The 23,949-nt window shown below is 51.0% G+C and overlaps 1 protein-coding gene and 1 long non-coding RNA gene across 2 annotated transcripts; both read right to left on the bottom strand.

Moving 5' to 3' along the window:
• Window positions 1-106: 106 nt before the first annotated feature.
• On the bottom strand, window positions 107-13,214 carry avil (advillin). Its single transcript, XM_039746638.1, has 19 exons — window positions 12,892-13,214; window positions 12,692-12,766; window positions 4,595-4,791; window positions 4,409-4,517; window positions 4,218-4,328; window positions 3,939-4,144; window positions 3,784-3,862; window positions 3,601-3,699; window positions 3,244-3,397; window positions 2,979-3,079; window positions 2,761-2,898; window positions 2,298-2,456; window positions 1,976-2,155; window positions 1,756-1,898; window positions 1,530-1,674; window positions 1,275-1,460; window positions 660-722; window positions 446-571; window positions 107-358 (listed from the first exon to the last, which is right to left on the bottom strand). Exons 1-19 carry the CDS (start codon window positions 12,949-12,951, stop codon window positions 245-247), a joined length of 2,445 nt encoding a protein of 814 aa, XP_039602572.1. The 5' UTR covers window positions 12,952-13,214; the 3' UTR covers window positions 107-244.
• Window positions 13,215-18,162: 4,948 nt separating this feature from the next.
• On the bottom strand, window positions 18,163-19,500 carry LOC120524850. The gene is made up of 2 exons (XR_005632858.1): window positions 19,342-19,500; window positions 18,163-18,738 (listed from the first exon to the last, which is right to left on the bottom strand). It is a non-coding gene; the product is annotated as an uncharacterized LOC120524850 (long non-coding RNA).
• Window positions 19,501-23,949: the final 4,449 nt, after the last annotated feature.

Here is a 23,949-nt window from a genome sequence, read left to right on the forward strand (position 1 = left end):
CACACACAGGTCATCATTCCACTCACTCCAGCGGGTCTGACTAGGATTGTGGGGGTCTTGATGGACCACACCCCGCTGTCTCTGTCATCACTGAAAGCACAAAAGGTAACAAAAGTTAGGATTTTTATTGGGGTGGCATGGTGGTTACATTACAGCACATCAGTCGTAGTTTGGAGGGATGCACCAAGTGGTGGGCTGTAGCTCGCCGGGACTCCTGCCCGATTGGAGGGTCTCCTTGCTGGCCTCAGAACATCCCTTTGCTTTTCTTCAGCTGCAGTTGCTTCCAGGTGGGCAGAGCGATAAACTGGCCACGTGTGATGCCAAAGACAGCGACAAAATCCTCATCGGAGAGGTGTTTCTGTTAGACAGAGAAGGGTTAGGTTGGGGGTCCATCATCATCCAAGTCCGACTGCCCCCTTCCTGTGTGCCCCCAAATGCCACTTACCTCCCGTTCTGCCGGATTGACCCCGCTGGGCAGCTCGTGTTTCTGCTTATTGATGAGCATTCCGGGCGGGTAGCACTTTTGCGCTTCACTGGTGGCAGTGGGCGAAACCTGAGATTGGCGCAGGTCCTGTCGAGAGAGATGGGCACAAGAGGGTCATCGCCCACAGTGCTTGGCAAGCGTGGGTGGTTCACCTGTACACCTGCCCTTTACTCACCACGGTAATCTGAGAGGCGGCAGACCCCAGCTCCTTCTTCAGCTGCTCATAAGACTTTCCTCCCTGTAGGTGAAAGTTGGGAGGAATGAGAGTGCCAGTCAGCCCACCAGGACCCCCACTTTGGGAGCAGAAAGCATTGTGCCCAATGGTGACCCCCTCCACCCCATTATTGAGATTCCCAAGTAAACAGCAGTCCAGATAAAGTCCCATGTCTGTCACCTCAGACCCAACCAGGGTGAATGCAAAGAGGACTTGTGCCCATGCCACCTGGTGTTAATACTGGCGAGCCAAGCTGCCCACATCAAACACATTATGGTAACTTTAAAACTGTGCCAACATCCACCGTGAGGACACACGACTGACCACTTGAACCAGTGATCCTCCGTTCATATTTTATGCCCTCCTTACTCTGGTGGCATCGGGCACATGAAAGCCCAACTAACTGTCACATCTGCACCAATCCTGAATGCGTCACCAGTCTATCATTGGGCACTTTCACATGCACAAAGGGACCAGCCTGGTATTTGAACCCTGCTATCACGTGAAACGTGTACTGATGCCCACAGGGTGGTGTAACACTGTGCCCACCGGAACCCAGGTCTGGTGCTCACTTACACTCCACTTCGGGTCCCAGGCAAGAAACCAGCCGGTGAAGGTGGGCGGCTCAAAGCCCTGCTTGATGACAATGATGGGGGTGCCCGCGTCCCTGTTGGCGGGGTGGGTGAGGAGGTACTCCTGGGCCGTGTCCAGAGAAGCCCTCTGCTCCACCTCGTTGGACTCTTTCCCAATCCACAGGAAGATCTAAAGAAGAAACGTACCCGCTGAGTCTCTGCCTGCCCGTCCTCCCTCGCCTCCCCACGCCACCCTTACCTGGTCCCAGGTGTCCAACAGCATGATGTCATCCTCCAGCAGGTCATCCTGGGTGAAGCTGGTCACCTCGGTAACGATGAAGCGGCCCGTCTTATTGGAGCATTCGAACAGGCGCGGCGGGTAGTCGGGCACCTCCTGCTGCAGCCTGCCAATCAGAGTCACACAGACAGTGAGTGACTAGGCACTACCACAGGCGGACACACCTCTGGCCGGCTCACATTTTTACCGTTTGTCGTTGGCGTATGTCGTCTTTCCGCCCAGGAACTCCCAGAATTCATTGGGCTCCATGCCCTCTGCAATGATCTCCGAGTCCCTGGACAGCACCGAGGCAAGTTGCTTGGCCATCTGCCTTTCATCTCCACTCGACCCCTGGTGAGACAGAATTAGGCATGAGCGCACGCACAGGGCACCTAGCCTTTGGGGCCAATGCCCGGCGGGCATCTCACCTTCCCACACCAGATGAAGCAGCCAGCCTGATGCTTGAGCAGGAAGACATCGTTGGAGTTGAGAGAAGCGGCGAAGTTGGGCACTTCAATGGCCTTGGTGGTGGACGGGTCGCTGCCGTGTACCTGGAAGAGACGTACGGGGGGCTCCGGCTCTGAACTCTTCTTCCGAGAGGTTCCACCCTGTGGAGCAGGTACTGGTCAGTGGACAGGCTCGAGACTTTGGACATTTAGTGCCCGCCTCAAATCACAGGAGGGCCGCTGGACCGTGTCCCCTCGTTTCCGGTAGATCGAGGAAGGTGAGGAGTCACTTTAGGAAACTCACCTCAAAAACAACCATCTTGCCCTTGAATATGGACATGAAATGCCGGGGCTCCTTGCCCATAGTGACCCGCACCTGGACAGGCTGCCCACCATACTTCTGGTCCAGACTCACTGCCTGATAGGCAGATGCTGCGAGTTCATCTTGGGTGGCATGGCGACCCTGGAGGGGGAAAATAAGGGTAAGACCAGTTTAGAACAGTGTGCGCACCGCCATCGGGTAAAGGGCACAGGGGCACCCATCATAGCAGCATTTGGATATGTTGGGAGGGCAACTAAATGCCAAAGTACTCTGAAATATCATTTTTAGTGATTTCTCATTGAGTGGGCACTGCCAGTTCATAACCATGACCATGATGCAAACCTCAGAGAAGCCACCCTGTAGGTCCACCTTTAAATTACAAGGAGTCGGTGGAGGCAGACACTGGCAACTAAGGACCACCAGGTGCCAGTCTTGGCCACGTCACCTGCCAGATGTAGAGGATGTAGCTCTCCCGGCCGTTAATCTCATAGGTGTACAGCACCAGGTAGCAGTCACCGCCATAGAAGAATCCATGCCATTCTCGCGCAATGGGCGCCAGCTCCAGGTTTTCAATCCGCCAGATCTGCCAAGATAGGCTGAGATGAGTGAACTGGCACAATGAGCACATGGTATAGAGAGCAGCAGCACAGGAAGATCACTCACGTCCACTTTCCCTTTTCCATCATCCACCAACCGCTCCTGTGCCGCCACCACCGGCTGGGCATGTAGGAGGCTGACGTCAAACTTCTCCTGAGTGACGATCGCTGTAGAAGGACAAAGGGACACAAGCAGTTAAAGATGGCGGGCAGGGCAGGCAGGGGTCCAGCAGCGTCTGAGATATCTGAAAAAAGCTCGACAACTCAGAAGGCTCCAGGTACTGACCAGAATGTGCCAACCAAATCCAGAAACGCTCCAGGCCATCACTTACCCACTTTACCCACGGTGTACGTTTTGCCCAAACCCACTGTCTGCTCCTTAAATGACCATTTCTGAAAGAGCTGTTTGAACATGGCTGGCTCTGCCCCATCGTTGACCGTTTCCACGTTGATGGTCGTTGCATAGCCCTTGAGCTTGATGAACTCCTAGCAGAGGAAGAAGAAGATGATGAAGAAGAAGTATGAATTCCTAGGGAGCAGGAAAAGGGCCTGACTGAAGAGTAGGACCAAGGAGTATGAAGAAGATTGATCAAGCACCATGACCCCACATGGAAGATGAAGAAGAAGGAGGAGGAAACTGATGGGTATCATCTTATTCTTGAACCCACAGGGGATGCCCAGCTTCTTACCAATGCCCGTGACATGGCCTTCCTCTTCTCCTCTTTGTTTGACCCCTTCCCCTTCCAGACAAAGATGTGAAGGCCCCCCTGGTCCAGGATATAGCAGTCCTGCAAGAGACGTCCAGCATGGGCATGAAAGGTTCCCACCAAAGACAGCCAATGACCCATGAGCCCCCTCTCCTGAGCACTCACCTCACGGTTCAGCATCTCCTGGACCAGTGGTCTGGCGGCAACCTCGATGATGGTCATCTGCCCTCCAGCATCGGAAACACTACAGCACAAGCGGGCGGGTCAAAGCGTGGCCACTCGTAGGACAACACGCACACGGCGGGCTGGCGGCTACTCACTGGTACAGGGTGATGTTGGCCTTCTGCTGCTGGTCAGCCAGCTCATCGGGGGTGGCTGGACCCAACTGTCCAGATCGCTCGCCAAGCACACTTTTCAGGATTTCCATGGAGTCCGAATTCTTGGATTCACTGTCCCCCTCCACCACGCGGATCTCCGCCCTTCCGCCTCGCTCCCGGTCACGGATGTCCTTTGCCAGCTGCATGCCCTGTTTAAGAGTAAGAACACAAAGTTGGTACACATCCGGGCACCTTGACCAGTGCTGTGTGCCAGGCCAGTACCTTCAGGCGCTCTTGCTTGTTGCTGTCGGGGCCATTCCACTGAACGATGGTCTTTCCGATGTCCAGTAGGAACACGTCACCCAGGTTAAAGCTTTCCCAGGACAGTGCCACCTGCAGGCAGGCAGACAGGACAGAGATGTCACTCAAGTCCCTTGTTGTCACAGTCACAGCCCTCCGATTGCCCAACTGACCTCTCTAGCCTGGACGTTCCTCTTGCCCTTGACATGCAGCAGCCGCCTGGTGTTGTAGCTGTTGGTCTCCACGTGCTTCATGCCCGATGCCACGCCACCCTTCTTGTAGCTGCAAAGCACCAAGAGGCAGACTCAGTGGGGATGACGGCAGGCGATGAGCGCACCGGGCACTCGCTCTGCACTCACATTATGCCCTGTTTGAAGTAGCCCTTGAAGCTGTCCGATTCATATCCTTGGACCTCTCGGTGCTGGACAGGACTGCCCCCGAGGTGGTCATCCAGCTGGGTGCTGTAGATGGCAGCTGCCCCCTGCTCATCTTGAGAGGACTCCAGGCCAATCCAGTAGTGGATGTCGTAGGCGAGAATGGAACCGGACTTGCGAGTCTGGGGGGGGCAAAGGAACACACAGAGCCACCAGAGGGGGCAAAGCATTCAGTGTTACATGCTGGCACACCGCTGAACGGGCACACAGACCTGCCTGTCCTTTGGCCAGACAAGTGCCCGCTAATCAGTAACTTGGGGGTGGTGGGGGTTCCTGCCTGTTTGTCCAGCGATAAAGTGCAAGGCTGGTGCACAGTGCCAACCACTTTAGAAGAGGCAGCTTAAGCGAGGGTCTCAGTCTAAGCCGGGGGTCTCTTTTTGTTTGGTTTTCTGATTTTCTTGCTTGTTATTTTTTGATTTTTTTTTAATGTCGATTTTAAGTTATTTTATGTGATAATCACTTTTGTTTTGACTGCTGTTGTTTAATCAACTTGGAATTGTTCATTATGTTAATTCCAATTCTCTCTTTGGTAGTGCGTAAGTTGAGCCTGAGGGGGCGGGGCCTCTTGACATGGCTTTGCTTGAGGCCTATGTAAAGGGGCGGGGCCAGCCGATACTACTTTGCCTAAGGTCTATCTAAGTGGGTGGAGCTTCCTTGACATCGCTTCTTCTGGGGCCTTTTTAGGGGGGGTGGGACTTTCTGACAAGGCTTCAGACCTATTTAAGGGGCGGAGCCAGCTGACATGAGTTTTTCTTGGTCAAGATGGCCACCAGCTCAGGGGGGATGACCAGGGCAGGAGTGAACCAATCACAGTCTGGGAAGGAAGGCGGTGGAAGACCCCAAAAATGACAGACTCAAATGGGACATTTCTCCAGTTTAGTGAATTTCATTGACTTTCTCTGCAGTTTCAACATAAATTGTTTAGTCCGTCAAACTGATCATCAGGTCGGTGGATTCGAACTTTGGTTTCGAGACTGAGCTTGTCAGTAAAATTGGCAGAATGTTGTATTGCCGTGGTGTGTGGGGGGGGGAATGGCAGGGGTCGGGTGAACTTCACCTGTATGGATGTCCACGGGACGTTACGCGGTGCGTTCGTAGCCACTTGAAACCCCCTCAGCACCAGAAAAACGACTCACAAACGTTGCATTTGTTGTTCCCAATAATAAAGAACGTGATGACGTATAATAGAAACACGTAAACAGTGAAACGTTCATACAGTAGGAGGGGCCTGGCGAGTGTCCCCTGCTGCACTGCACCAGATTTAGTTTACGTCCATCGTGTGACGCGTTCTGAGACTGTCACCGCCAGATGTCACCATGCACTGGGACAGCACGTTGCCACACCCACCACACAATGAAACAGCTCGGGATCCCGGTTGGCAACCCCCCAGGTAGACATGGGGTCCAGTCCCACACTCCGGAAGTGACCCTCTATCTGCCGCAACCAATTGTTTTGTGGGCGCCCCTTTGGCCTGGTCCAGCCCCTTGGGTCCTCAACAATGAGACGGACCACCCCTCGGGTAATGGTGCCACACGGACAGAGTGCCGTAACTGACGGTCATGTGCCTCATTCGGGACTCCATGAGCAACCTTACAAAGCAGGTTATATAATAATAATAATATAATAATAATAATTAATAATAATATAATAATAATAATAATATAATAACAATAATAATAATAATATAATACTATAATAATAATAATAATAATATAATAATAATATGATAATAATATAACAATAATAATAATAATAATATAATACTATAATAATAATAATAATAATAATAATAATAATAATAATAATGGGCGGCATGGTGGCGCAGTAAGGAGATCTGGTTCAAGACAATGGGCTCAGACACAGAAAGCAGAGGGTGACCTCATCAGAACTGGCTGATATGAAGAGTGGTGACCAGCAGGGGGCAGTGCTGGGGCTGCTGCTATTTTTCCAGTGTTTCTCAGTTGCTTTGGTGCTCTTCTCCCAACAGACAGCGGGTGCATCTCTCCAAACACTTAGTGCAAATGGCAAAACATCAGGGATGACCAGCAAAAGTAACCAGTAACTTTTTCAAAATCCTCAATCCATGCCTAATCCATTTGCACTAAGTGTTTGGAGAGATTTGGGAGAAGAGCACCAAAGCAACTGAGACTCACTGATCTAAGATCTCCCACCTGCCCTGATCAGGAGCAAGTTAAGGTGGTGCAGGAATCATTAGTATTGTGGATACAAACCAAAACAAGTTCTGTTGAAAATACACTCGACAGCCTGTGACATCTTGTTGAACACTTTTGACTGCAATGACTTACAAAAAATGAAAAGATGACAAGTTTGTCTGGAGTGTAAGACTGCGCAAAAGAGGGCTACACAATGCATTTTGATCATCATGACATAAGCAACCGCTGACGCATAATGTAGCTGAGAATTGCACATAAGCATCTGCCGGAGTGAACTAAAGCAACTGCAAAATGACGGAAACACCCAGAAAGTGCTGTCATGATGTGCACAACTGACTAAACTAAAGTTTGGAGAACTGCACCAAAGCAACTGAGAAATAAATAGATAGATAGATAGATAGATAGACAGATAGATAGATAGATAGATAGATAGATAGATAGATAGACAGATAGATAGATAGATAGATAGATAGATAGATAGACAGATAGATAGATAGATAGATAGATAGATAGATAGATGTGAAAGGCACTATATGATAGATAGATAGATAGATAGAGAGATAGATAGATAGATAGATGTGAAAGGCACTATATGATAGATAGATAGATAGATAGATAGACAGATAGATAGATAGATAGATAGATAGATGTGAAAGGCACTATCTACGCTGGGTTTGCTTCCCGGGTCCTCCCTGCGTGGAGTGTGCCTGGTGTGTGACCTGCCCGGGGTTTGTTCCTGCATTGCGCCCCACAGCCCACCACAGGGCACACCCACACACACACCGAGGACAATTTAGGATCGCCAAAGCACCTAACCTGCATGTCTTTGGACTGTGGGAGGAAACCCACGCAGACACAGGGAGAACACGTAGACTCCACGCAGGGAGGACCCGGGAAACGAACCCGCAGGTCTCTTAACTGCGAGGCAGCAGCGCTACCCTCTGCGCCACCGTGCCGCTCATGACTCAAACAGCTATATGTATATCTTATATTATAAACGTCTATACGTGGAAGTGTGTGTGTCTGTCTGGCCTGGAAGTGAGACATGGAGTCGGGGTGAGGGCTCCAGCTCCGAGGATACACAAGCGAGGCCAGGACACCAGCAAAAGGAAAACTCAGAAGAAAGACAGTCGCTTAGCTGCTGAAGCACAAACGATGTGAGCGCGTCGGCAACACGAATCTTCATAGCAGAGAGATGCCCAGAGTAGTTCTGACGATTTCAATACTTTCTAGGATCTCGTGCTTTTAACAGCACGGTCTTACACAGCAAATATATATACAGTATATAAATATAAAACTACGCGTATATATATATATATGAAAGCCAAATCCCACTGACTCACTCAGCACGAAATCTCACAAAGCGTAAGGACTCAGGACTTGAAATTTGGAATGTAGGTTAGCCTTGGCCCATAGGTGCTCGCTAAGAAACGGTTTTAAAAATTTCGTGGTCCAAGCGTCTCTCTGTCTGTATGTCTGTCCACTTTTCACAAGAGAATTACTTAATGGATTTAGATCGGGTTGTTTTCTATAAGTTGCTTCAACTTTCCAGTTGATTTTGTGACGTTTCTCATGGGTATGTGAGTGCCCTGCTGTGGGCTGGCACCCTGCCCAGGGTTTGTTTCCTGCCTTGTGCCCTGTGTTGGCTGGGATTGGCTCCAGCAGACCCCCGTGACCCTGTGGTTAGGATATAACGGGTTGGATAATCACTGACTGACTGACTGACTGACTGACTGACTGACTATCTATCTATCTATCTATTATATAGTGCCTTTCACATCTATCTATCTATCTATTATATAGTGCCTTACACATCTATCTATCTATCTATCTATCTATCTATCTATCTATCTATCTTTCTATCTATGAATGACTTGATCCTCTAACTTTTTTGCATTTCTGCTCATCTATTGTTCAGGATGTTTTCCTCTTCACGTTTATTGAATGATTCTCTTTGTTCTCGATTTTTATTCTCTGCAGCTCGACATTAAACAGCTCTTGCCGCTGTTAAAATGTGATGTCTTGAACAGATGATTTGCTTCTCTGCCTCGCCATTGTACCCGACTGTGTTGAAGGGGCGAGGTGTCACAGGGTGGTACAGAGAGAGGATGTGCACAGCGGGAGTACTGATTGGGCGAGCTGTGTAGAGGGGGTGTGGTCAGGGCTGAATAACGCGGACACGACAGAAAAGTTTTTTTATGCAAAAAAGAGAAAACACTTCAAGTCACAGCAGGCCTGCACGGCATCAGCGGGTAGACAGAATGCCCCTTGGGTGCCCTCAATGGCAGGTGTGCCAGTCACAGCCCACTGATCCACTCCCACATACTGGTGGGAGCCCAAAGCTCTGCTGGTCTGTAGGAGTTGGAATCACTCGGTGGGCACACCAAATTAGGTTCAAGAATTAGTAAAAAAGTGAAAGGAGAGGCAGGGCAACCAAATGCGGTGTGAGATGAATGCACGCTGGCACAGGAGTGGCACCGAGGTGGATGTCTGTGTGGACTTCTTATGCTCTTCCTATGGAATTACCTAAAGATGGGCTTCTTAGGTCAATTGGTGTGCGTGTGACTGTGATGGACTGGCATCCCATGAGGGCCTGATTCCTGCTTTAGTAGCCACCACGACAGGTTTGAGAAGGTTAACGCTATGCCACGTTATTGTACTCTCACAAATAAAATTGCATTTTCCATTTTCCAGTTCGCCTCATGTAAAGGTAAAAGGGGGTCCAATAGGGACTGGAATGGATCTAGATACCCAGGGGGCACATCCACTGGCAGCGCTTTCAGTGCCAGTGAAAATGGGCCACTGTTGATAGCGGGCAGTTCAACACCAGTATTGGGTGTGAAGCTCTGGAGCAATGGCTCCTGGGACACTGGTGCAAGTCCAATAGTCTGGTGGACAAGTGGCAGAGGGTCCAAAGCCCAACATGCCATTAGGCCCTGGCAGGGGAACTTGTCACCTAGCACATGTCTCTCTCTCTCTCTCTTTCTTCCTCAATATCACAAATAATTATCTCAGGGGTTGCCTGGCACTATATTGGTAGGTGGATGGGTGGTCCAGAGATGCATGGGGCACTAAGAGGACTTTCACTAGGATCTTCCTGGGTATATTCTGACCTCAGACATGGTAGTCGGGTTGCCCCCCTCCCCCCCGAGGTAGTGCCAGACAGACCCTTAAAGTATGCCAGTTGAAGTGAGGGTGGGGCTGAGGGGACAGGATATCCTGTGGTGGGAGATGGAGATGGAGATTTGTACCAACGCCTCTAAAGCCCAATGCCATTCTGGATTGCTGTCTTTTTGTCATAATTAATCATTTCTTCTCTTCATATTTTTCATTTCTTTGTTGTTCCTTGGGGTTTTTTTTTTGGGGGGGGGCTGAAGGAGCACCCCCTTCATGCCACAACATCTCATGTGCAATGTCACCAAGCGGGCAGTGCCAGCCTTCCATAGCTTGACAGCCTTCATTTGGCCTCAACTGGGTACTTTCTGGGCATCATGTGCTGCCTTATTCTTGCTCAATGAATGTTTGACTTTCAAAACAGAATAATTAACAGTAGGACCCCTCAGTGCCAATGGCGCCCACACATGAGGGAATTTCCCAGCGTGCTTATTCATTTTCCCAGTAAGTCTATGATGACCTCACTTGGTGGCAGCAGTGGCATAAGGTGGCTGCCTCTGAGTTCCACCGGAGTGCACTGCTCCATATTTTACAGCAGGTGTCACCACGGTGGGAATTCAAACGGGTGAACTGTAAAGAAATGTGGGACTGTTGGCTAAAGTCGGGATTTATGGGGGGGGCAGCGCACGACGGGGTTGACTCGGGGTCCGTTGGTACCTCAGATGCCAGTCAGGGAGTAGCCCACTGACCGAGTGTGTCGTTTACGGCACAAGCAGACACGTTTCGGGGCTCTTCTCTATGAGACCACCAAACATCGGCCTCAGGTAACCGCAGCAGGCCGCTGGTTTTGTTCTTGTATTTATCTTTGCCCCGGGTGGCCCTTTGACCCTCATTGCCAATCAATTGCCTCGTCCAGCTGTTTGTCCCCTTTTGAAGGCCGTCTGTTTGTCGTCTCTCCTGTTTTTGTGTGATCGGCACATTTCACAAGTTTGCTCTCTGGATTTCAGTCGGGATTGTTAACGCAAATAAAACACGCAAAGCCACTCACTGGTGAGCTGACCGGTGGCGTTAATGTTTGACATCGAATTCGAGCAAAATCCTTCTAGGAAATCAGGGGGAACATCTCCATGACACTCGGCCCACAGCGCCGGACGAGGCCACACAATGTCTGCTGCTGCCCACACACACACGCGCGCGCGCGCTTCACGATCGGCACAGTGACGTCAGCCACACACGTGCACGTCCGCGCCAGTAGGTACTCCGTTCATCCACGGCAGCGCGTGCACACACGGGGGCTACACTTGAACACAAGTCGTAAAACTGACCCCTCACACACACTCTGAACATGGACCTGTAACAATTCTAGTCCGAATGACCCCAAGGCCCCTCTAGGCGGGGCACATCTGACCGGCGCAGCTCTTACTTCACACCTCCACTACTCGTCCAGCGATGTACGCGCAGCTCCACACCTTCTACACAATCATACACACACATTGACCTGTTATGCTCACATACAGAAATAACACTTAAACATTTACAACTGCCCACCACGTCCCACCCGCAATACACATTAACTGTCATGGGAAAAACACCTGTAACACCCCAAAGACGCTTCACCTGCACACGTGGGTCTTAACACCTTGGCTGTACACTCACAAAAGTGTGCCCGGTCACAGAGATGCTGCACAAGACTTCATTATGACAGACAGTCTCACTTCTGTCCTGCCATTCAACCACAACACACGCCTGCTACACAGCAGCGGCCCGTCACGTCCACGCAGAAACGACGGCCAAGCAACGCCTCACTGCTGACCACTGAGGTACCCTGCGCTCACGCTGCCCATCATACAACCCCAAACGCACACCAACTGCTCTTACAGAACAAGTCACCCGCACACACAGACGCGTTACACAAAGTCCCCATTGGTACAGACGCCAGCATCGGAGTCGCCACACCCAACACATTGGCGTTCTGACCTGATAACGGGTCCCTTATAAATACAACAGATACGAGTCGGGGTACACTTACAGTTGAGCAACACAGGGGGGCCTGAGGAGAGACCACCGTTACACAGCACTGCATCCATCTCTAGAAGACCACCACACCAACGGCTTTTCACTGCCATAGCCGTCCCTGATGGACACACAGCCCACTGACAGCCCATTCAGCATCGAGTCCTGCGAAATTCTTAGTAATCGACATGCAACACCTCACCACACTCTAGATAGATAGATAGATAGATAGATAGATAGATAGATAGATAGATAGATAGATAGATAGATAGATGTGAAAGGCGCTATATGATAGATAGATAGATAGATAGATAGATAGATAGATAGATGTGAAAGGCGCTATATAATAGATAGATAGATAGATGTGAAAGGCGTTATATGATAGATATGAAAGGCACGATAGATAGATAGATAGATAGATAGATAGATAGATAGATAGATAGATAGATAGATAGATATGAAAGGCACTATATAATAGATAGATAAATAGATATGAAAGGCGCTATATAATAGATAGATAGATATGAAAGGCGCTATATAATAGATAGATAGATAGATAGATAGATAGATAGATAGATAGATAGATAGATGGAGTGAAAGGCACTATATATTAGATGAACAGATAGGTATATATGAAAGGTGCTATATAATAGATAGCCAGCTTTTGCACTGGCACCCTTGACCCCACACCCACTGACCAGTCCACTGGTCACTTACTCACCGCCAGCAGGACATAACAATCTCCTTCAAAGAAATTCCCAAGAGCCTTCTGGGGCACCTGGACGAGCTCCATCTTCTAGCAAACAACAGAGAACAGAAGATCTCAGGGGTCACTCACTTCAGGGCCATCTTTCGACTGACTGACCCCAGCCAACCCCTCAGCAGGTGGTTACTCTGACCAGCATAAAGGGCCGCGCTTACCTCGATCCTCCAGATGATGATGCCCGGGCTGTTGGTGATGGACTTGAATGCGAGAGCCATGGCTTCGGTAAGTTGGCGTCACTCTGGGCAGCTCAGGGGGGCAGTTTAATGCTGTGGCCGAAGGCGTCTGGACACTCACCACAAGGCTTGGACTTTGCTCAGAGTACCTTCTATTCTATTGACCTGTAAGACGTCACAGCATTGGACGTGGCTCTGGCTGGAGAGCTTGTGATGAAAGTGCTCAGCAGTGGCAGCGGATGACGCCTGGCACCCTGTCTTGATGACAGCAGAGACTGGAATGGCCGGCACTGTCAAGGGACAATCATGAAGGGTGATTTGAATGAGTTTGCATGTTTGGGGTGAGGCACACGTTATGTGGACGGTAAAAAGCGGAGACACTCATCTTACAAGTGGACCCACACATGCAGTGAATGCTGGATGCCCATCCCCTTGTCATTTGCGACTGGTGGTAGGGTGACTCTGTGGGCTGTGCCCGCTAACGGAGCTCATTCAGGTGCAGATCGTTCACCACGTTGCTGTGACACGTCTGATGTCAGATTACAGGCAAATGAGTTTGGTCAGGAGAGAACAAGGGGCCTTTCATGACGGTCCGCACGGCCCCTCCTTGCTCAGGTGTGGCACTGCCCTTTGCTTCTGCGCCGGCCCCTGCGTGTGTCCAGTTCCACATTTTTACAAGGCCTGGCTTATTTGCGTGTCACCCTGCGGCTGACATGCAAACGAGCAGAGGTGCACTTTCACCAGATGCTTTTGAGAGGAAGCTGAGCAGACCACCTGGAGGGATGAATTAACCCTTCAGAGCTCACCAAGCCCACCAGTGACAGTGTGGCCACTAGAGGACAGCACATACGTTAAAGCTTTGGGATCCACACACTAAAAGCACTGGCATCAACTTCAAGGGGTTCAGCTTTCATAACGCGCCTTCCAGGCTGAGGGACGCGTCCCACACAACAGATGACCACCCGCTGTGCCAGCAAGAGGAGAAGGTGACCAAAGATGGCAGCCATCATAAAGGAGCCAAAAAGCGGGACACTTCAGGGCTACACAGGCCAGAGGAGACCTGCCAAGTAGCCTCAAAGTTGGACTTTGTGGTCAAACTGCCATGACGCCCACTCCACAGTGGGGCTGGCAGGCTTTGTTTTAAAAGAATGAGTGGGTCTGAATCTGACTGGCACAACACCTCAGTTAGGAAGCAGGACTTGGGTTCTAATGTGTGGGCTTCCTGAACTGGCGCCACAATTAAGAGGGGCCGCTGGGCACATCTGTATTGTGCCACTAGGTGTGGCATCCTTGGGGCTGTCACGAGATGAGAGAGGGAAGAACATCAATCAAGAACAAAAGACTATGAGGATCAAAGATGACCAGGTGGTCTTTCTGGGGTCGAAACAGTGGTGCCCAGTGGAACACAACAGGCTTGGGCAAGGCTGGCACCTCAAGGCTAATGGCAAACTGAAGCAGTAGCCAGCAGATGCAATCAGGGGACCTATGAAGGTAGAGGGGGGACAGCAGGAGACATTGAGAAAGTAACACTGTGGGCTGACCTTAGTGGCAGAAGTGCCCTAACAGTGGTAATGTAGCCTGAGCACCACAAGGGGGCAGTATGAGTTGGGCATATTCTACCTGCCTTCATAGAGATGAACCGGTCTGCTGGTGGTCTTAGGAGTGGTTTTAAAAAAGGGGTTTCTAGAGCCTCAGTCCTATACACTTGCCCGGCCATGCCACTCCCAAGTGCTTATGGTGGGCATATAACCTCCGTCACCCTCAAACGGCTTGCAATGCTTCTTGACTACAATGCTGTAGACTAACGTTGCCACTTCTGCTGCCCTTACTGTAGTGGCAGTGGCCTTTTAACCAGAGTGCCACAAGGAGGCAGTATGAGTTGGGCATATTCTACTTGCCTTCATAGAGATGAACCGGTCTGCTGGTGGTCTTAGGAGTGGGCAACAGTGGGACAGGGAAAAGGGGCTCAACATCTGGACCTCCAAGTACATAATAAGCTGCAGCACACTGTAGCGGCTTTATGTTCCTTAGAGCCTCAATCCTATACACATGCACGGCCGCGCTACAACCCACACCCTTCAAGTGCTTATGGTGGGCATATAACCTCCGTCATTCCCCAAATAGCATGCAATGCCATGGACTAACCTTTTCCCTTCTGCTGCCCTTACTGTAGTACCAGTGGCCATTAAACCAGAGTACCACAAGGGGGCAGTACGAGATGGGCATATTCTACTTGCCTTCACAGAGATGAACAGGTCTGCAGGTGGTCTTAGGAGTGGTTTTAAAAAAGGGGTTTCTAGAGCCTCAGTCCTATACACTTGCCCGGCCATGCCACTCCCAAGTGCTTATGGTGGGCATATAACCTCCGTCACCCTCAAACGGCTTGCAATGCTTCTTGACTACAATGCTGTAGACTAACGTTGCCCCTTCTGCTGCCCTTACTGTAGTACCAGTGGCCTTTTAACCAGAGTGCCACAAGGAGGCAGTATGAGTTGGGCATATTCCACTTGCCTTCATAGAGATGAACAGGTCTGCAGGAGGTCTTAGGAGTGGTTTTAATAAAAGGGTCTCTAGAGCCTCAGTCTTCTACGCATACACGCCCATGCCACTCCCACCCTCCAAGTGCTTATGGTGGGCATATAACCTCTGTCACCCCCCAAGTGGCATGCAAGGCTTCTTGACTTCAATGGGATGCAATGCCACAAGCCGTTTCCCCTTCTGCTGCCTTTACTGTACTCATTTAAGCAGAGTACCACAAGGGGGCAGTATGAGATGGAGGTGCTCAGCTACCCTTCCGAGCGATGAAAATGGCAACAGTGGCACTTGGGAGGACTTCAATGACCCGACCTTAAAGGTTATAACACACCAGCAGCACTAAGTGGCAGCAACAAACAGTGACCTTAATAAAGGGGGTCCTCAAGCTACAGCCGAAAGTATTCATGCCACTCCCCATGGATATTTTGTGCACGTATGACTTCTGCTTTAGTGCCCCCCCCAACCATGTCAGCCACGTAATTTAATGTTGTGGGATGACCTTCTGCTGCATTCAGTGGCAGGAAGCTTTAATACTGGTGATGGAAACTGGGCACCACAAGGGGGCAGCACGATTTGGAAGTCCTCTATCTGCCTTCATACAGATGGATTACAGCTGCAGGTGGTCTTATGAGGGGGCCACAGTGGAAAGTGGGCTCAGCGCCTGGCCCTCCAAGTACAGAACAAGCTGCAGCCTGTGACGATGTGGGTTCAGGCTCCACACTCCCTTTGATATTGGAAGCACATGAACCCAACACCGTCGATAATGTTGCCGAGTGAGCTAGTCAATGGAGGCAATAATTGAGCATCTTAGCAAGGGGAAGGTAAAAAGTGCAGAAGTGCTTTTATTAAAAACAGTCAACAAAAACAGTGTTCATAAATAGTGCAGTTCTTCAAATTCATTAAATAAATAATCCATAAAAAGAACGTGGATTAAAACCAATAAATAGAAAAAACAATCCTTAAAAACGAGAGGTTAAAATCTTTTTAGGAAGCAGTCTTAAAACCCAACAAACAAATCTGGTGCTCTTCTGTTAGCGTCTCACCTGCTTATCCCGTATGGGCCAAGCAGCAGGCAAGACGCTCTCTACAGCTGCCCTCCTCAAACACACGCAAGACTGGAGACCTCCCGATCCCTGGCTTCGGTTTGGCTCTCATCCCAGCCTCGAGACTTGGACTCCTTGGTCTCCAGGACGCTCACACCAAGGACTGCCACTCCAAGCCTCCCGACTTCCGCTGCCTTTCTGCGGCCTTCTGCGGCTCGTCGCTTTCACCTTGGTCACTACCGCTACCTGCTCGCTCAGCGGGAGCGACATCAACACAAACACGTGGGTGTCGGCCTAACACCCAGCTTCCATGCAGCTGTCCACGAGCGCTCATTCGCTCGCACGTCCGCTCGCTCTTCGCGGCTCTCTCCCTCTCACCGACCTGCTTCCTCTCCTGCTCCCGGTAACCTCCGTCCTCTCCTTTCCTTTCTCCGAACGTTTCTTTCTTTTTCCCGATCGTTTCTTACACTCCCCACAACCGACTCGCGCTTCTTTTTAAAACGTGAGGGGCCATCACAGCTGCAGCATTAGCCACGGGAGCAATCACGAATGTGGGCAGTTCCTCACCTGTGCACACGGTGAGAAACGCCCACATCGACGACTGCCCCGCGGCTCGCTACAACAACGCCCCCCTCACGAAGCCGCCTCGGGTGCGGTGATTATTTATTTAAAATCAATGGCCTTTTCTCCACGAGCTGTGGACCCATAACACCACACAGCCACTAGGAGGCAGCACTACATGGTGTAGGGCGTCTATGGTATACACAAGTGTGCCCATGCCATTCCTACCTCCGAGTGGTTGGGGTGGACAGACCCTCCGTCAACACCCAAACCCACTCAGGGCACGAAACGCGTCTTGAAATCATTGGAACGCAGTACCGTGGAGTGACCGTCTTCTGCACTTGGTGGCAAAAGGTGATAATAACGACAGCAGTGCAACGTGGGCAGCACAAGGGGGGCATCACGAGTTGGAGGTGCTCGGCCAACCATCCTACAGGTGTGGGGGGAAAAAAAAAAGGCGATGGGCATGTGAGAGGGCAACAGCAAAACTTGGGCTGCGGGTTAAAAGTAAATAACCAGCTGTCACCACTAGGTGGCAACACCAAACAGCACAACCTTAATATAAGGGCCTGTAGATCCTACACATAAGTGGGGGGCACACCACGGGTGGGCAACAGTGAAACTTGGCAGGCTCAATAGTGGGACCTTAAAAGTAGCAAGCAAGTTGCAGCCAGCTGGTGACGGCAGCACCACACAGGAGCTTTTTATAAGGGGGTCTATACAGACACGTGGGCATGCCATTAAAACCCCATGGCGTGTAGTACTTCTTAGTCACATTGCCATGCTGTACACCAACCTGCTGCTGCACTTCCTGATACCACAAGGGGGCAGTAGACGCTGGAGGTGTTCTGCTAAAATGAATCTGGTGAGTGGGCAACGGCGCAATGGGGGGGGGCACCTCAATGCCAGTGTTTTTAATAATCCAGGCCAGGTGAGGCGGGTGCAGTGCACTCAACAAGCTCCACCACCAAAAAAGGCCATCCCTGGCATTGCGGTTATCACTGGCATCGCTAATGATGGTAAACATTCAAATGTGCTTGAACAAAAAAAAAAAAAAAAAACCCAAACAGGACAAGCAACACAAGACAGCAAAGAAAACAATTTTCACTTTCGCTTTTGTGTTTATTGCACTGAACTATTTTTATTTATTTATTTTTTTAAACAAAGTCACTACTTAGCCTTCTAGCTGAACCCACAGGAATTGCACGCTTTACTTAAATGGCTTCCAGTCCCACCCTTTGATTACACCTGGTCCGCTTCTCCTCGTCCGTCCGTCCGCTGGGCACTGACCTCCCCCCACCCACCCACCAGGCTGCCCAAATGTCCTCCTGAAAAATCGAGACGCTGGTGACCACCACCTGAAACAAGTAGTCAAGAATAGGCCGCTGTGCCAGGAAACAGCCTATCCTGGATTACTTGAACCAGGGTGTAGCCAGGCGGGAGATGGCCCACCAGAACGGCTTGTAACTCCCCACATCCATCCTATAATATTACTAGTTCTACCCAGATGTTCCCCAAACCAACACAGGGTATCAAAAAAAAAAAAAATGGTGAATCGCTGAAGACGCAGCAGACCCCCGGAGGATGGACACCAGCCTGGTCACCCACTACCCACCACGTCCAGTCCTCTTCCCCGTAAATCTTCACTGCGTTTCTGGAATCTTTGAATCGGCTTCACTGCGCAAAGGGCCTGCAAGATAAAAAACGGGCAGCTCACCGGACTCGCTGAATGATTATAGCGCCTTCTGCTGCCCCCTGCTCTGTTAGGCCAACACTCCAATGAATGCCCATATAACCCCCCATTACAGTCACGCAGCTCTGCCCATCCACTGGTTCCAAGTATCCTCACCCACAACCCCCTCATTAGTCCCACCCTGCCCTGACATCACCCTCACTCCCGACTTGCCATTAGCCCCACAAAGCTCCACCCACCTCTCCATCATTCTCAGCTGACACACCCACACCCCTCACTTCCCCACCATACTAATGAGGCCCCGCCCACCGCCACACCAGCCCGACTTCATGCAGCTCGCTCACACTCTCTCTCTCTCTCTCCCCCCTCCCTGTGTGCTGCCCCACCCACTTACCTTCTGTAGCCACACGCGTAGTGCCTGTCAGGCCCCGCCCACTATTCCACCCTGCTGTTTTACCTTAGCTGGTCGGCAATAACAACATTTACTTAGGGGTCTTGAAGTCCCGACTCCCTACGGACGTGTCCTCAAGATAAGGGGACCTGGAAGCCACACCCCATATTTCCGACTCTCTCACCACCACTACCACCACCAATGTTCACCTGCGTCTCCAGGCATCCGCAGCACCAACCCGTAAAGCAGAATGCAGGGCGTCCCAAAAGGCAGAGGAGACGGAGCGTCCGGTCCTAAAAGTGAGAGGGAGGGAAAGAAAAACAAAAAAAAAATAACAAAACAAAAAGCAGACGGACACCGAACCCCCAACCCCCGAGAGCGCAGAAGAAGAGGACGCACCGTGGAGGGCGACACCGAGGAGTGAGACACCAAGGAGCTGCTCCACAGGTCTGAGCGGCCGGTGCTGGCGCCCGTCCAGAAGCCCCCTTGCGGGGCCCCAACCCTCAGCCTGAATAACATTCCAGCCGCACAGCCTGTTTGTGAGCTGAGAACGACACAACCCCAAAAGGCCCCACAGAGGGACCCCAGTGCCAGCCACACAGAGGCCCTCTGCCCCCTTTTTTTCCCAGTCCGGTCCAGGTGGGAGATGAGGGTGAGCGGTGGGGCCAACTCGAGCACGGTGCAAATGGACATCTAAAAACGGACCTGTGAGCAGGAAGTGTATAAAAGGAGCGGCTTCTACAGCAACCACGAACCCCCGAGACTAGATATGTCCTCCTACTACCTAACACGCAGTTGGGGGGACACCCCCTGACATGCAGGAGTGGACTCTGGGGGTCCCACGGGTAAGACTCCCCTCCACTGTGGGGGAATTCCCAGTCCATCTGAACGGATCGGCTCACTCGTTGTGACCGACGACTGTGACACACCCTGCCTTGGGGAGACTAAACCTGTCCACCTCTTTGCCCGTCTGTCCAGCACATCAAAGGGGATTAGCAGACTTGTGAGCCAAGCAAGAAACCTGCAGACATAAATAAATAAAACTTGACAGCCTGTGATTTAGTGTCCCAGTAGGAAAGGCGCTATATATCCAGTATAACTAACTAGTTGGGTTAATTGATTATACGGTAGACGATACCCTGGACAGCACTACGGGGTGGGGGGGGGACTTGAAAGCCCCAAAACGTTACATAACAGACCTGCCCCCGTACTTCCAGCCGAACATGGGAAAGTTGTGGACACCAGGCAGGTCATGCCAAGGGTGCCATGCGCTGGTCACCTAACTGGGCAAAACCGCAAGTTAAGAGGCACAACTCTCGAGCAAACACCCACCTGAGGGTCACCTGGTGAATCCACAGCAAAGGACAAAGTGGCTGCAGAAGTTATGCAGCAAACAAGCTGGATCAAACTGGTAAGATGTGCCTGCTGCAATGGACAACCCAGTTGGCCCTCCCATCAAGTTACATGGTAGTGACCCCCTTGACACCAGCGAACTGGACATACAAAGCCTGACAGATCAGAAGGCACCCACACCGCGGCCCGTACATTGCCCGCCGAGCTGTTGACCAGTCCAACGGGCGTCCATCCGGCCGAGTGGGCAGGGACGTCCCGTTAAAAACGAGCTTCGCCGCCAGTTAACCCCGAAAAACCCAGCGGGGCACGACTCCCCTACGCGAATGCCCCCGCCGCACGTGCCACACCAGGCCGGCCGGCCCAGCGACCGACGCCCACTCCACTCGCGCGCCTCGACTCGACTCGACTCGGCCGGGCTACCCACCTGCTCCGGACGACAAGAAGCACCTCTTCTCCATGCTGCACCGGCGTGACGACAGAGAGAGCTGACCGTCCTGGGGCTCCGGTGTGCGCGGTCCTCTTTACTCGACTTCCCTCTCACCCCACGGGCGGACGAGCGAGCAAGCAGGCGGGCGGGCTGTTTGGCCGAGCGAACAAACTAGAGAGCAAGCAAGCAAGCGAGCGAGCGCTCCAACATGGAGAATGGAGCAAAACAAGCGAGGAAATGGGGCGCGGCGGTTTCAAGCGCCCCTTACTACAGATAAACAAGTCCGTCGGGGCGCCGCTGGCGGCTCGTACCTTGCGACCGCCGCCCGCCATGGTGCCCCTCTCACCCGATAAGGTCCAGCGGCGACACCCGGGGGCCCAAACGCCACAGCTTGTCGACTTTTGGCGATTTGTTTTTGTCGTGTCGCGAGCCCCGGGGCGCCTTGAAACGGCCGTACGACGCCGATTGGCTGTTGAGGAAGTGGGCGTATCAGGGGTGGTGGCGGCGGCGGCTTCGCTTGGGAACGCGCGGAAGAGGGCTCGCGCACGCGCTCGCTCGTCCCGCGTTTTACAAATCCAATGTACTAGGGTGTTGTACCGTGTTAGCCATTATGAATGTAGAGAAGAGCCAAGCAAAATGACACCTTTTATTGTCTAACTAAAAAGATTACAATATGCAAGCTTTCGAGTAAACTCAGGTCCCTTCAAGCTTGCATATTGTAATCGTTTTAGTTAGCCAATAAAAGGTGTCATTTTGCTTGGCTCTTCTCTACAAATCCAATGGAAATGAACGGGCGACGGTGGGAGCGATGCGCTTGTGCGTGAGAAGGGAGCGCGTGCTCGGGGATGCGTTATCGAAAAGCGGCCAGCGTGTCCCCGAGTCCTCAACCGATAGAGAGTGCCAGGGGGCAGCTCTGATAATGGTGCCTCCTGATCCAGAGGGGTACATTGTCAAGCTCCTCATCCTTTCTGCTGGAGTAAGCCCACCAATCTTGATGAAAACCCTAATGACAGCTGCATATAAATGCAGGGTAACGCTGCCCTCAGCACACTGCCATGCATAAGGATGGGCGCAACAACAGAGAGATTCACCTAAAAAGGTTTAACTCTTGTTCACCACCACCATCAGTGCAGGTGCCCTGGTGCTCTTTGCCACTCTGGTTGTGTTGACGTGGTCACCATAAGGTCACCAGACTGCATTCTCTCTGAGGCTCTGCTGCATCGTTGTATCTCATCCATAAAAAACCACAAACAGGAGAGGGCACGACTCTTCTTACCATACTGGTGAGTATGAAGCGCACTTCCATCGAGTGCTGGTGTATCTCCATGAACAGTGTAATTTGTGCCCACGTCAAGAAATGGGAAAAGGGGACAAGCTGAACCCATAGCAGACTTCAATGGCAATGCCAAATGGACTTCAATGGATGCCCAGTGTGCCAACACATCTGTTTGGTTGAAAGTCATGCAGCAGCAGTGGCTTAAGAAAGCTTCCTTATAGTGCCCCCTACAGGATACTGAGGTAAACATGTCATAGAGGGCAAGGCAGGCTGGCATCCTGACAGGGTAAGGAACTACCATCCATGTGTTCCCCCTATGCACTGGGTGGCAGCATCCCTGTGGTGGAGCTCTCGTCTGTGCACCCGCAAGGCAGCAATAAGTGGCCCTTTTGGGTGCTGCCAGGAGTAGCTGTCAGGAAAAAACAAAAACACTACCCTGACCTAGGGAGGTCCCATCGGCTCCAGAACTACTTCTTGGTGGCAATGTTAAGTGCTCCAGGGTCCATCTTGAAACCTGAGAGGAGTGGAGGAGAAGGAGGAAGAACAAGATGAAGAAATAATAAAGCAAGAGGACAACCGTTGTGAAGAGCCTGGGGAAAAAGTGTTTGCCAAAATAGGAATAGTCCATTTGAACCTGGGACTGTGTCTTTGTAGTTAAGGGTTTGGGACTCCACACAAGTGGTCGCAGCCATCAGACCCCTTCTTGACAGACAGGATTGGTAAACTCCCATGTCCACGCTAAGAGCAAAGACACAAAGTCAGTCTGGCGTTCCAAGGGCTGAACAACATCAGGATGACTCCTTGCAGTCCACTGAGGTTCCAGCTGTTGACCAGAATGCCAGACACGGGCCATCTTAGGAAGGCAGGCTACTGTGGGGTCTCGGTAACTGGTGATGCAAGAGATTGAAGAGAACAGGACGCCAGCACAATTTCCAATTTGTCACCAGGATGAGCTCTGTCCCAGACGAGGACCTGACCTGTCCTGACCTCTGAGGACAACACTCCTTTCCAGAATGTCTCCAGGTCGAGGGTCCCAACTTCTCTGACCATCCGATCCATCCAGCTTTCCTGGGGCTTTTCTGTGACTGCTGCCCTCGCTGGCATCTTTATGACCCAATGGTCCAGACCAGGTGGTGGGGCTTTGTTTGGGGGGGTCTCATGCCTCTAATTTGAGTTTTTCTTCTCTTTCTGACCCCATCAAGCCCCCACACCACACAATGTGTCTTTGAATATTTCTTGGTGTTTGCCAGTCAGTTTGATTGATGAACCCAAAAAAAGATCTGGCCATGTGTGGGTGAGTGTGAGGGGGTCCCGTAATGCATTGATGCACCCATCTGGACTTGGACTGGACTAAACTGAATGGACAATGTTAGGTGATGGCGTGGAGGTCCACCTTCTGTTGCTAAAGGTCAGAGCTGAGGGTTTTGTGTGTTTACTATTACTGGAAAAAATGTGAAACATAGAGCTATGTGGACAGGGGGCTATAAAAAATCTCTGATCGATTGCTGACATACAGTGCATCCGGAAAGTATTCACAGCTTCATCACTTTTTCCACATTTTGTTATGTTACAGCCTTATTCCAAAATGGATTAAATTCATTTTTTTCCTCAGAATTCTACACACAACACCCCATAATGACAACGTGAAAAAAGTTTACTTGAGGTTTTTGAAAATTTATTAAAAATGAAAAAATTGAGAAAGCACATGTACATAAGTATTCACAGCCTTTGCCATGAAGCTCCAAATTGAGCTCAGGTGCC

This window comes from Polypterus senegalus, chromosome 3, assembly GCF_016835505.1.
Source record: "Polypterus senegalus isolate Bchr_013 chromosome 3, ASM1683550v1, whole genome shotgun sequence".
Lineage (NCBI taxonomy): Eukaryota > Metazoa > Chordata > Cladistia > Polypteriformes > Polypteridae > Polypterus > Polypterus senegalus.